This window comes from Topomyia yanbarensis, chromosome 1, assembly GCF_030247195.1.
Source record: "Topomyia yanbarensis strain Yona2022 chromosome 1, ASM3024719v1, whole genome shotgun sequence".
NCBI lineage: Eukaryota > Metazoa > Arthropoda > Insecta > Diptera > Culicidae > Topomyia > Topomyia yanbarensis.
Window position 1 is genome coordinate 11,337,330 of NC_080670.1, and position 15,336 is coordinate 11,352,665.

Genomic DNA, 15,336 nt, shown 5'->3' on the forward strand with positions numbered 1-15,336 from the left:
TCCTGTCAAGATGAGGACCTACTAAGCCTAACTGTTCGCATGTGCTAAACCGTATGGCACACCAGTTTCTTCCACAAGCAGGCGCCGACCGCTAACTAGTCTCACAAGATTCAGATACATTCCATAGAGAATAGTCGAAGGTAAAAAATTAAGAGATAGTAGAGGTTTGGTGTGCTGCAACGAGGCAAGAAAGAGCATAATTATGGTGATTAATAAATAAGGTAATAAGTGAACCATTTCTCAGTATGCTGTTTCCTTGTTCGTAGTTTTCTTTTTGAGCTCGTGTTTGAGCTGTTGTTTTTTCGTCGTTGTAGCCGTTACTTCCTCTTACGTCGCCGAGTGGCAAATATTATAACAAATGAGACAAAAGAAAGAAAAGGTGTGATTAGTATTAGTCATATGAACTTGGTTTAGCGGATCTCGGTGACGTCGCGTTCTCTGGTTTGTCTACTCTTTTAAACTGTTCTCCTGCCAGTGTGTCTGAGTCATCGTTATCTATACTAAACAAATTTCGAATCGAAACCGCTTCTGTTATGTTTCTGTTCTCCTCTTGCGTCTCCTGGGTATGAAGCGGATCAATCAACTTAAAAAAACATGATAAAAGATTGATAGTAGTATTGGCGCTTACCCACAAATGCTTTTTTTCACTGCAATTGCGCCATATTTTTTCTTTATAATTCGATAATCGCTGTTCAAGTTGATATTGGTTGTTGTTATGATGTGAACCATGAAAATATGTTAGGATAGTGACAGCCTAACCTCTACTCTCGGTAACGACTAATCCTCCGAACTGCCCGATATGCTCGAACCGAACACCCATTTGAACCAGTGTGCGTTCAACACAAACAAACCACACCGATTCGAGGAAACGATTCGTCACTTCCAACGGCCACTGCTCGTTACGTGACTGGTCGAGTGAAACAATCCACATGCTACCAGGGGCCCATCCTGCACTCCTTTCCTGAACCAGCCCACATTACCTATGGTCAAAAAAACATGGACAACGAGCAGGACCCATCAAAATGCGCACAACAAAAGTATATTTTCTCTCTCTCTCTACGGCATCGTCATACGGCAATTGTCCATTATGTCGAACGCTTACTATGTCTTTATGCCTAATGACCATTATGACTAAGGTACGTATGCCTACTTTGGTCTTCTCGATATAGTCCCCGGCGGTGGACCTAGCCTACTCAATATTGACTGGGCAGATGCCGAGGATTATCGCTAATTTACACTACAAGGAACTTAAAATATTCTCAGAGGATAACTTTCGCAAATGAAACTCTTTTCAATATATTAGCCACATTTTCGTCGAAAATATTCCTCTTTTCAATACATTTCGTTCCCAAAGCTCTCCCTCCGATACTACGCCACTGATGGAAACCAATTCGTACCACGACGTATTGTAGTGACGATTATTGTATTTAGTGAGATCCCAGAAAATCAATTGTGTATTTACCCTTCTTTGAAACATGAGCTGTTCTCATCAATTTTTACAATGCTGTGATTTCTGCTATTATCAGGCTTATTTATAGGTATAATTCAAAGAAACGACCGAATGGATAGTAGAACAAATGAACATTAAGACGAATGCACATTATACCGAAGACTATGAAACCGATATTTAAATAGAGAGAAGGAAAAAGGAGCTCAAGCGCATCCTGCGGAGATTTCTCAGTTTGAGACAGATTGGCGTAGCTCGATTAGTTGTGGCTCTTTTTGTTTTATTACCTAGAGAATACAATTTTTTTCAGTTCTTTCAAAATTATACTGGATGTGGAGTTTTCATAGCAATACGTATGTTATGAAAATTGTCTTTGTCTACAAATACTATCTACTGGTTGAACTTTGATTTGGGCGAACGAGCTTTAAAACGTACAACATAAAAAGCCCAAGAAGTTCTCCTAGCATAACTGGTCCTTGAAAAAGTCCTATACCTCGTAATGAAGCGAATATTTGAAAAAAGCGTCATTAGACTTTCCGTTAGAAATCGTACCCATTGAACTCTGTCGGACCATATGTGACCATCAACGCTATGAATATTTCGAAAGAACTGACTCAAAGATATTTGGCCACAGCCGAGTACTCAAGAGCTTTGGACCAGATAAGCTTGGGGTTATGGATTCTCATCCAAGGCAGGCAAATTACATTGTTCATGGTAAATTTTTTTTTCTCGCAAATATCGTGTTTATGTCTCCTCGCTTAAGGTTGAGACCGACGGTGTTCTTCACGACGAAAGTTGAACGCTTGCATGAGTATAGTTTCCTGTGTTAGGGACTCACGATTCATGTCATAGAAGATACAGATGCCAACCTCTCTACATAATCCTACCAACTGATTGTTGTAATGTATGTTGTAATTATATAACCGGGCACATGACTTCAAAAGTCGCAAAGTTGGACAAACAAGCGAATCTCGAATTTTTTGCTAGTTTTGTTTTCAAAGAAGATAATCGAATAAAGTTTCTTTAATCAGTTTCTCAATCTGGCAACGAGTATAAACGATACCTCAGCTTATATATAATATAATGGCTCTAGAAAGCGCTGATATCCGTTTTCTGTTAGACAACTTATTCCATAAAACCGTTGATAAATTCGAAATGGCGGCTCATATTAACTGCATCGATTTTTTTTGATTATTTCAAAACTTTCTGTGACAACCAAAATGAGTATCTCTTGAAACGAATATGAAATTGAATATGCAAATATGGCCGATGAGCAAAACTAAGTCTAAACAATAACGATGTTAGTACAGCGGATTATATAAAACAAATTTTGCCGCACCCGCTGATTTCTCAGAGTTGCTTCTGTTTGCCAGTTTCCCTTCTCTAATTTTGATACGTGTTTCCAGTTGACAACTAGGTTCCAGCGTAGCACAATATTTTCTTTAGACATGCGGGAAGCTATATACGGTATACCCACTTTAGTTATATAACACAATGTCCCACACAATATCTCACGAAGTGAAATTATTTTTACCAATTTTTGCATATTCAGTGATTAACTTTGGGCGTTTAGTTTCAATCGGTTGTTCATTCATTTCAAGTAGGGGCACATGTCCCACCGATTCCATCGATTTTAACACCCATCGTGGCAGAACACGTTATCAAGAGCTCACAATTTAATTAACGCCATCCCCCCCACTCTAACGGGGTTTTCAATTTCCCTCTCTATGTCCTTGTGTAATGCTACAATCCGTCAATCATTGCACACTCTCTAGCGTTTCTATATGGCTACCGAAGATTGACAACGTGTTTTTTTTTCTCTCGTCAACTGTTTACCTGAAATATGACAACTCGGCCACCTTTGTCGCCAGTGGCCAGCAGCTCGCCATCGTGGTTGAATTCCACACAGGAGATGATGTCCGCGTCCGTTACATCGTCATCGAGGGCACCCTTTATCTGTGAGAAGCACCAGGATGTATCGCCATTGCCTATGAGGGATGGAATCAGAGAGAAAATAAAATGTTATTAACGCTTCGCTGATCATGTCAATATGAATGTGGAGCTACAGAAGTTAAAACGAAACCTAATATGTAGATTAGCTGACGGCGTGTAAGCGAAACTTGTTTGCCATAACCCCAAATTGATATCTTACATGGGGGTTCGGTTCAGTTATCGCGACAGTTTTTTTTCTGTCTGCGGCTCGATTCACGCGGTGCAGCACCAAAAGTCAAAACGCTTCGGGAACTAGGTGCGAACAGACAGGTCTAGTTGGTCGCACGGAGAAAAACAACATTGATACGATTTTCCACCCAACGTTACCTAAATGCGTAAGTGATGCATGTTGCGCCATTGAGCTTCTAGGTACGAACGAACGAACGATCGACCGTACACGCACAACCGGTGTTTTTGTAGCCCCCCCCCCCCCCCGTAGTGTGACCCCGCTTCACCGCTCTCGGCAACGGTCGATCGTGAAAACAAGTATCGGATGCTGCGCCATCGTACGAGTAGACAAGATAGAAAAGGTTGGAAAAGCATCATTATCAGTGTGTTTACATCGGGCAGTGTTTACCCGTGGTCGCTGGGGTGGTTGTGCGAATTTAATTCTTCTATCGGTTGTAGAGTCAAAAATAAATTAGTCTGATCTTTTATATTCTTATCTTTCATATATTTTTTTTTGGTTTAGTTAGTCTTCAAGTACTCGATCACTCATAAAAGAAAAGATCTTGTTTAGTTTTTGAGTTTTTTTTAAGCTCTGGGCAGCCGGCTACCGAGAGTGACCAATGTTTTCTAAACAAAAGCATTTTGAACTCCAAACAGCCGGCTTCACAGTATGAACTTCTGGAAACCAAAACAAACTACTTTGAGTGTTGTTTAGAATCAGTGACACCAAATTGCCAATTGGATATCATTCAGTCCCGTGAAACAAATGTAAAATCAGACGCAATAAAAACTGTCTGTTGGGTAGCCCCCGGGCGGAAATCCAAAATCTACTTTTGTTATCACGTTTGATTAATCGAGGACTACGCGAAAAATATGCAAAGACACTGCACAAATAGCATCCAAGAAAATTTGATAATAAACTTGTCTTTAAGCAGGAGCACACATCCATCAACCAGTTCTGACGAACTGATCAGAATGGATTACACCAGTCGAAGGCCACAGGGCCAGCATTAACCCGCAATTTCAACTATTGGGAACATAGCCATTCTAAAAAAATACCGCTCCGATCCCTAACTCTTCCAAGGCCCCGTTGATTCCCATAAATGCATTGATCAGAGCTGCAAATTTGCAACAGATTGTTTTGAGCTTGAAGGAGGCACAAATCTCAAATCATGCCCTGCTATGTTCAATGAGCAGTTGTTCGTTTGCATCATGCATTCAAACAGCCAAGCTGCTCAATCATTTTCCATTCATTTTCAATTTCATTGACCCTGTGAATATCTCTCTACTGGGGTATTGACTAGGTGTTTCAGGCAAAGTTTTTCGGAACATACTGCTTACTGTGCATGTATGCTTGAAAACGCAAAACATAACCTAAACTGGCAACTTTGGTTGGTAAATGAAAAAGCATTAAACTCCAGCCAACTTGAAAGTGAATGATTAAGGAAGGTTTTGAATTTGAATCCTGGTTGGGATGGATTGAACGCAAAATGAAAATTTGCATCACTGGCATTGATGACCCGATTTGATGAGCCCAATGTTGTATTGTAGTGGGTACACTGACAATTTATTTTTTCTTTCTTTTAAATAACCCAAAACTGCACCTTAGTACCTATACATAGCATGCACACCTATTTCAATAAATCGAGACTCATTGAAACTACGTAAACCTGGTCCAATTCATTAGGTTGATAAAATTGTGTCTACACTGAATAGTTTTTTTTTAATGACGAGATACGTAATAAAGAAATAATTAAAGATCGCCATTTGGTTCAACCCATGGCACATCAACCATCATCCTACTCAGACCAAACAATGCGTATTTTCCATGCATATCAGTTCCTAGCTGATCATATCAATATTAAAAAAAACTATTATTTTTGCTTCTGCGAAGTTGTGCAAAAAATGATTGTTGAAAAAAAAATGCTGCGAAAAAATGCTGATTTTCGACCAATAAAATTGAAACACTGACATTATGTTTCACTGCTGAATATCTAAAAAGAGTCGCCTAGAAAATGGTAAGTTAGAGTTCATACCAATCGACCCATATTAAAACCTCCACAGTATGATATCCACCATTACTGGCTGCTCCCATCTTCATCGAGCATGGAGAAGGATAAAGGATAGTGTAGACACCTACTTAACGGAAGGACAACGACTCATCAGACTGATCCACAGGTGTCGTGGTGTTGGAGATTTAGCAGGTTATAAGGTCTAGTGTTGGTTGCAAGCGATGCAACCTGTAAAGCATATTTTGTTATCTAGTTGTTTAGTTAGTCTTCGAGTACGTGATCGCTCGAAAAAAAAATATTTTGTCAAGTTTTTCAGTTTTTTAAACTCTGGGTAGCCGGCTACTGAGAGTAACCCATGTTGAACTTCAAACAGTCGGCCGTGAAAATATTGTGTAGTAAAGCTAATCCTATCTGTGTAAATAACCGGATGACTAATTATTGCAAACAGTATTTAGACAGATTTTACTATTTCTCCTCTACAATATATATGTGGGTGGGAAGCTGCAGAATGATAGCACGAAGTACGGACAAATAGTTATGAAGCGCAAAATGTTATATAGAGGCAGATCCAGAATACCGTGATCATTGACACTAAGTATGGTATAAGAATAGAGTCGTTTGCACTCTCTCATTCTGCTGCTATCGGCGGAAAGTTGATAGCACTAGTCGTCGTCGGTCTAAGCGCAACACGAAATCAATATACTTGACCTGCGTGGATGTATGAGATAGGATACTTGTGGGAACTATGTTATCTCATTAATTGACGACCTTTTCTCATGATACAAAATGGTGTTAACAAAAGCCAGTGCATACTGGTTTTCTTTGAAAAGAACTACTGTGCAGCTAATTGCATTCTGTGAGATGTTTTGAACATGAACAGTTCTTTGGAAATATGGTTGGAATTCTACTGACTTTAAACACAATTACGCGATGATTTTTCTTAGCAGTATATCGTCAAATATGAAGCTCATGGCTGTTCTTCCATATACGACATGCGGTACTGGTGGCATTATTGAACGAAATGGGACTCTTTGTCGTCCGAAGCAAAATGAAACATTGTGTGCCCAGAAACTAATGCTGTGAAGGTACGACTACACGATCTGTTTCCAAATACACCCGGGTACCGGGATTTGCAAATGTATGTCGCAATGCCGAGATTTCTTTTCCGTTGCGGATGATTATGGCGAATTTTCTTCTAGGCACTCTGAACGGTGTTTGAGTGGTGAAAATGCGATTGCAATTCCCTATTCCTTTCTTTGTGACACTGCAATCTTGCTTGGCCAATTTTCAGACCACGCTGTGTACTTATGCCAATCAGGATCCACGTGCCAGTGCTGTAATCATAATATAATTGGCTCTAATAGCCCGTTCAACGTGTATAATCTGGTATTTGCAACTGATTAGATACTGTAAGCAACCTGCACAATTCAAAAAACATTGCCAAAAAAACAGTTACCCTTTACCAATGACAATTAAAGAAGAGGAGTGAATGAACTTTAGGATTTACCAGGCGCCGCTGGTAAATAACGTGCAAAGAATTAGATGTTTAGAATTTCATTGGATAGCCATTTTATCATTTATTGTGATGAAATTCTAGTGACCACGAATAAGAAATTCACAATTACACTCAAAAGCTTACTTTTAGAAAATTGTATCCAAATATTTCATCGAGGCTAGTTCCCAAATTTTCTATGATGCTTATACATATACAAATACAAAGTCATATACATATACAAATTGGGAAGGTTTCTTTTTTTTCGAGAGTTGTCCTACTGGAGCTGTAGAGCTAGATTCTCGGAAGGGCTCCCCGTCAGAATCACATATTACAATTTGCATACGAGACAGGCAATGTCGCCCAATAAAACACTGCATTAGGCCAATTGTAGCGGGCCGTGATTCTGAATGTGATATTCATTGTACGGTTTAGGTATGTGCGGGCGTAGGGACTCGCGATCACGTGTATCATCGCGAAGAGCTCGAGCATTTGTAGTTAACGTCTTCGATCGCGTGTGCGTTTGTATGTCTCGTGTGCTAACGTGTGTGTAACTTCGCGTGTACAAATTCTATTTTATACAGAGGCGACGCGTGATTTCACCGTTAACCTGTTCAATGTACCACAAAGGCCCTCAAAACGTCACAATCATCTCTAATTCGACTCCATGAGACGTTTTTAGATCAGCTGAGTATTTCTTGTTTATCTCTTCTGACGTTACTCGAGTGGGTTCGACGTCCGACAAAATCGTCGATTCCATCCAACATCTAAAGAATAGGACCAATGAAAGATGTTCGTCGACGGGTTTTCTGTTCGCAAGAGCTGAGCAAAACAAATTTGTTGTCAGAACACACCGGTGAATTCTCAAACAAACGTCTGGTAGAATGTTTAAAAGAGCAAAAAGCACACTGAGACTTTCGAACGCTTATCACGAATCTGTTACATAAGTCAAACGAATTGTTCCATAAAATACACGAATGTCTTTATAATATTTACGAGCATCCTTCGCAATAAGAACAATTTTTTCTGAAGATTCCCCAACATAAATATGAACCAAAAATTCATATCGCGAATTTATTCGCATATCTGCTAAAAATAGATTAGATGCTTTAATTTCGTGAACTAACTGAAAACATGGCGACTTGATAGACGAAAATTTTCGTAATTTTAAATATTTTATGTACATTGCACGAAATTCATGGTATAAAACGAAACTACAATGAATTTCGTGAGTAGTTATAAATCATGGTATGATATGAATTAACTTGAAATGTAGAATCTTGTGTTCTACACACAAAGAAATATTCGTCCTTCTGTATAATAAAGATTGAAATATTTGTCAACCGGTTTAAAGTCTTCCCTCAACTATTTCAAATGGGATATAAATTTGAATGTTCCTCATGCAATTCATTGAATCTAGAAAGAAAATATTTTTCTCGTGAAATATCGAAGGCATAAGATATTTAACATCAACCCGTTCATTATTCCAATAGAACACGAGATCATTCGAACAATCCCTGGTTTGAGTTTATGTCCATTTTCCACTCTCAGTAGACAAGTTTTCAACAAACAATTTATTTGAGCAAAAGTAGACGGTTCGTTATTATTGTTGAACCAACGAAACACATACGCGCCTAAAACCAATATGCCCCAAGTGCAGGAACATTTGTTCAGGCTACTAAGAAAGCGTTCGACCGACTGTTATGAACATACAGCGCCACGCGCTCAAAAATTATAAATCGTTCTCGCTTGCACACAACTCTAACGCCCATATGGACGCTATAGCAATGCACGCTGGTTCAATATTTGACTTGAACCGGTGAACAAGGAAATAGAAAAAGCCGTCGCCCATGGCACTCTCGCTGCTGTTCCGGCAGTCGCTCATGCAGCTGCTCTATCCAGAGCATGCGGTGAGAGTAGGAGATGCGTGCATGGCTGAGATTGAACCGTTCATGGGCAGAAAGAAATTTTTTGAAATGTACTTGCTTGGTATGCTAGGTTGGTTTTGTCGTTTGGATCAAATTGTCGAACTTCAAGGTTGGGAGATTATTACTTTCATTTAAATTAATTTGAGTGCTGCTGCTATTAAGTTTGACTGAAATGGATTTCGGGTCAGTTTTTGTTTATCTGTGCAATGAACAGGTTGAACGTACCGACGCGTCGCCTCTGATTTTATAACCGTATGCCTTTCGCATATTCGCATGTGTTCTTGGATAATCGCGCACGGACCGTGAGTCTAATACTTTATTTTTTGGTGTACTTCTAAGATGCTAAAATAGTGTGAGAAATTCTATATCACTAGAGTGCCCGCTGATGTCGCCATGGAACGTGTTGTCTAGTGGATATGCGCTTTATTTTTTTTTTTTTGGTCCTACTGAATGTATGGACCTAAGTTATTAGGACAAAGAGTAATGGTTTCCGGACGTGACCGATTCATGAGCGCACGGAAACGGACGTTTGTAGGTTTGTGTTTGAGACAGCGTTTGAAACTTTGCGAGCGCTAAAACGTTCTCCTTATTACCAGGGTGTTATTAAGTTTGCACGATCGCGAACGTAGGTGTGCGTTGTTAATCGCGAAGGGCTTAAGCGTTCGTACGTTAACGTGTCTGTCACGTGTGCTCGCGTTCATGTGACTTCGCGTGTACAAGACTGGATTTTGTAACCGTGTGGCATTTTCTATATACGCGTGCGTTCTTGGATGGTCACGCGGACCTTCATTCTGATAGTTAGTTTTTGGTGTACAATTCACATTCTGACAGGGAGTAAGTTACCTCATATCACTAGAGTCCTCGGTCATGTCGCCATGTAACGTGGTGTCCAGTGGATATGAGAGCTTTCTTTTTTTAATTGATCCAATTGAAGGCATGGACATAGTCTGCTGATATCAAGGATAGAAACATCCGGAAGTGACCGATTCATGATCGTGCGAGTGCGGGAGTTTTTAGGTTCACGCTTGAGACCGCGTTTGAAAATTTATAGGAGCTGAGACATTCACTTTATCACTGGGATGCGATCATGTTTACTAGATCGCCGATGTAGATGCCGGGGATGATAGCGAAGGGCTCAAGCATTTGTATATTAACGTGTTTGTCACGTGTATGTGACTTCGCGTGTATAACTTCGATTTTATAATGACGGATTGTGTATTTTTGTTTGATCGCGCGCGGACCGTGAATCTGAAGCTTAATTTTTAGTGTATGATACAGATAGTAGTCCGTTTCCCCATATCACTTGAGTTCTAGGTCATGTCACCATGGAACGTGTTGTTTAGTGAATATGAGTGTCACTTTTTTGATTGGTTCAACTGAAGGCATTAGTCCAGGCTGGTAAAACTTTCGGACGTGACCGTTTCATGATCGCGCGAGTGGTGGGTTAATGTTTGAGACCGCGTATGGAAGTTTAAAGATGCCACGTTTATTTAATTACCGGGGTGTTTTCATGTAGGCGAAATCGCGGGCGTAAGTATATGTGGATTATTGCAATTGCATGGTCGCGTTTGTGGCCAGTTTTGTGTTATCGCGAAGGCCACGAGCGTTTGTACCTATATGAGTATAGATAGCGTATAGCAGGGATATACTAATAAAAGGAATCATAACATACTGAATAAAGAAAAAAAGATGCAAAGAGCTTGACTAGAAGTGTATAAATTGAACAATACTATTTTGGTATACATAAATAATGGAAAAGCAAACTAATAGATGCACAGAAGAAACAGACCAATTAAGTAGAATAGAAAAACACATGTAACATGCAATCAAACTCGTCTAAATGCAGCAAATGTTGTATATTTATCATTACCGGCAATTGCATGCTGTTAGACTTTCATCATGCTATGCTGGCCGGGAATGGATGACTCACGTGCGTCGGTAAATTTATTTTACCCTAATTTATTCAGCCCGACTTTCCCCAATGAATAGAACTAAATGCTCAGATTGATCACCAGAAGTATTAGCCACTATTCTATCATATACGTCAGTTCTGCATCCATTCCCTGACCCAACTGTCACAAATACTCAGACGAATACATACATAGATACACATACGACTAGCACATAATAGTTGTACACTAGTACGAAAAACAACGATTATCACAAAGCTACAACTAATAGGTTTCTACTTTATTAAATTAATTTAATTATTAAATTAATTTAATTGGTATATGCACGATGACGAAGTCGACCGATAAATGAACACACAATGACTCCCTTCGTGAGCCCCGTCCACGAATACCACCAATAGAACAATATTTGCAAACATGGCACACAGCAAAAGTCAATCTACGTCGATCCGCCAGTCGGCCACGCCACCGCCCATAGACCAGTGGTTTAGCGTTGGTATGCGCTGGTGCGGAGTATGAAAAGACATATAACATAAAAAAGGCGCATAAGCCCTCTCGGTCTCCTCGATGCACCACTATCGAGGCGTGATGCAGTACCCATCTTAAAGCAATTGATGCTTGATGATGTTTGCAATACCGTCAAACCCCTAAACCTTGGGGAGGGATATGCAAATTGGGAAGGTTTCGTGAAAAAAATGCAATATTGATCTCCCTTGAAAATCTTGGTCAGGTCTGCCTAACATTAATGTTTAAATTCAGTCTATCTTTCAGAATGGTCCAACTGACCTCTAAGATAGTGCTTCCGGCAAATTGCAGTTGGCCCGTGATTTGGATTAAAATGATGAGTGTACCCGTTCGGATGTGCGGACTTTGAGATTTCAAGATCGAGCGAGGACGAGCGTGTATATGCATCGGGGAGTTTCATGCTTGTAAGATCTGCGTGGATGATCGCAAAGGGTTCGAGCGTTTCAATGTTAATGTGTTTGATGGGATGAACTTTTGTATGTCCCACCTACACCAAACTAGGCGTATTTATCCAGTATATGCATGTTCACAAATATCAGTTAATTGTAGTTGATATCGACACAAAGCAGATACAGACCCGTTTCCATCAACCCCTTGGTTTATTTTAGGCCGACAAAATGGGAACATCGACAAAATCGGGATATATTTGTTTCTTTGTTTTAAAGAAACCGAAGCTCTTAAAGTATTTTTCTTTAGTTCCTAGACGTAGTCTCAGAACCCTTTGAATGTTTAGGGTTAAATTTTTTCTTAACCTAACGTAAAATTTAAAATAAAGATTGATTTTTTATTTTTGCCAATTTTTTATCTCCAAGATAAGAAAAATATGCCCAAGAAAGGATTTACTCCAGTTTAACTTGATTCGTCTGCTACAGCCCATCAAACATAAAAATCCAAGTGCTGGAAAAATGGGGGGGTACACAAAATTGAATCTATATAAATATATAGAATAATTGATAGGTTGCTTTTTTGGTATTATTATAGATTATTCGGTAGCTTGCTATTTTATATAGATACAAAGAGTAGTCGGTAGCTTCCCAGTTTAGCACCATTAATGGTAACTTAGCCTTATACCCACTGCCTTATCATGGATATGATGTGTCAATTGTTATGGAATATTGCAGTGTGACGTTATGTTATATGTTTAAATGTGTTGAAGACTGCTGTTTTATTCTCACAAAATATATCTAGAACTAAGTAACTATAACACTTGAATGCTTGGTGAAAAATACCCTCGATACAAATTAGTTATAGAATTTGCATTCCGGCTTCGTTTCATCAGAATTCAACATGAACTTAGTGACAAGACTAAGCTAGCGCTGGGTTGACGCCAGGGCCAAAACGGAGGGATTGTGCTCCTTAGCAAAGTGTGATGTTCCGCAAGACATGAGACTGCTGAGACTTAGTAGAAACGCAAATTCCATAACTAATTTAGTGAATGCGGTTTTTAAGCAAATATTCTCATACGCACGGTTTTTTTTGAGAAAATTTTCCAAGTCCTTTTGAATGCAAAAGACTATTTAGGTATGGTTTCGATGAGTGAGTATCCAAGGTCAATGTTTAACACCATTTTGAAATCCAAGATGGCGATTTACGATTTAGCGAAAATCTCTCAAATCTAAAATAATAGGTCGTCACGACTAGGTGCCAAAAGTCGATGTCAGACGCCAATTTGAAATCATAGATAGCGACTTAACTTCCCTCTATACCAGCAATCGTGCTACTTGTCTATCTATTGTTGTATTACCGTGTTTGAACAGCCTTCCGATGTCAGCACTAGGCACTGCTCGTGATTCTTGCGTCTGAACTGTTCTCAATTATGACGCCTAGTATTCGCGTAAAAGCTAAAAGCAGTTCCATTTTTGCAGCCTTTCACAAACGGTTTTTACGGTATCGGTATCATCCGTCAGGCCAATAAGCATGTGAGGAAAATCCATTCCTTTGAACACCGGATCGTATCGTATCGTATCGCACCTTCGTGTGCTATGTTGAGCGAACCAAAAAGTGCTGCTTCAACCCATCTAACGTCACAAACCAGTCAGACTTCTCTCCGGCTTTTTTGATTGGTTCGGTTTGACCCTTTCAATGTCATACGAATTAACTTAAACAGTAATGCCGGAAAGCCGAATATTAGCATTATCTGCCACAGTTCGTATCGTTTCACTTAAACTTACGCTACATTGAAATCCACAACAAATGGTTCACAAGTTGCATTTCAGGAATTTATCGCAAGAAAAACAACTGGTATTGGTATTCGTATGGTGGCCATGCCCACAAATAGTAAATATTTACACCGCTAAGCAATCCGAGCAAAGAAAGGTACCGCGTGCTATTCTTTTTTTTATAATTAATTTATTTAGGCCCAAATGCGGTAGCTCGACGAGGCCGATTGTTTGTTTTTTTACAATAAATATAAAAAAAAAAATTTTTGGTCTCGTTCAGGCGCAGCTTTCTGCTGCGTGTTGAGATCCTTTTACTAGGGGGCGAAATATTGCCAGTGTTGTCCACTGCAAGTTGAGGTTCATTTCGTTTGTCTTTCGCGTTATCGTTCACGTCCATGTCCTCATCCGTACTACTTTCCTGCTGCTCGCAGTCGAATGTTCCAGTTTGTGTTTTACTCTTAAGGGTCGTTTTAGTATGTTCGTTATCGGCATTCGTTTCGTTGTTGTTGCTGCTGGTTGTTGGTGCTTGATCCATAGATGTTGGTTTTGCAGCTGTTAGTGGTTTAGCGTAAGATGGTTGTGTGCTGATTTCAGTTGGATTTGGGTTTTCCTTAACAGTTTCTACGCAAGGTTTTCCGAGGTGCAGCTTCTTCGTGCAGAACTGGCACGTAGGAATTTGCCCTGGGTACGTGACTAGTGATGTTTGATGAATGAGAACATCGTCACTTCCTAACGCTGTGACGGTTATGTATGAGGGAATTGGCTTGGTCACACGCATTCTCACCACACGAACACCGTTAGGGATGCCCGGGAAAAATTCCTCCAAGTCTCATGTGTAACGGAGTCTACTTCTCCGTATTTTTGCAAGCATTTTTTAATCGCGCCGTCAGGGGTACGCGTAGCCAAATCATGGATACGAACTTCTACAGCGCCGTTCTCGATGTATACGGCAATGCTATATTTAACATTGCCGCATTCGGCGGTGTGCTGCATGTTGTTTCGCGAGGCAAATGACTCAGCTTGGTTAATGTTGTTGAACGAAATCAGCACGCAATGTTTGATATGATGCATTTGTAGGGTTTTCACTTCAGCCAGATTGAGTTTCATCTGCACTTTTAATAACTGTTCCACTTCCCGAATGGCTGGTCTTACGGGGCATTTCGAAAAATCAACAGCAACACAGTTCGGCCGTATCTGGGTTGCTTTTTGCTGGGCACCGTCACTCATCACTAAATCGCACAGTAGGTATAGGCTATTGTTATATGGACTGCTTGTGTGATAGGCACCGATTGATTTTTAGGCAGAATTGACTGTTTCACTTGCGCGGGACGATTTTTTGCTTCTGCTCAGGGCGAGATGTGAAGACAAACTGGGTTCTTTTTTTTCTTCATCTGCTTCCTTTTCGTTCGAAAAAATATGACGACCGTCATCACACACACAAAAATGTGTCCCCGGTGTGACCATCCCACCAGACCAAAGGCATTTCTTCTTCCTTCTAGATCACCCCAGATCACGCAGTGGATTGCTTCGTACAGTCCATCACTTCCGACTTTTAGATGTTCGACGAGGATTTCGTCCATTCCAATGTCCTTAAAAATGTTCATCTCCTGAAAAGTCTTTAGTACTTCGTCTAGTGATCTATAACTTGCCCATCATCCCCAATATTTATTATATTTTTTCCCTACAGGTTTGTCTGCTCAATA

General features: G+C 40.0%; 1 protein-coding gene across 10 annotated transcripts in view; it reads right to left on the reverse strand.

Annotated features, from left to right (window-relative positions):
• LOC131676886 (protein phosphatase PP2A 55 kDa regulatory subunit) overlaps nucleotides 1–15,336 on the reverse strand; it is a 94,984-nt gene that overhangs the window by 12,623 nt on the left and 67,025 nt on the right. For all 10 annotated transcript variants that reach the window (XM_058956266.1, XM_058956265.1, XM_058956263.1 and 7 more), the window contains one exon: nucleotides 3,284–3,435. In XM_058956266.1, the coding sequence (XP_058812249.1) occupies nucleotides 3,284–3,435 (152 nt within the window). The remainder of the gene's footprint in view (nucleotides 1–3,283; nucleotides 3,436–15,336) is intronic.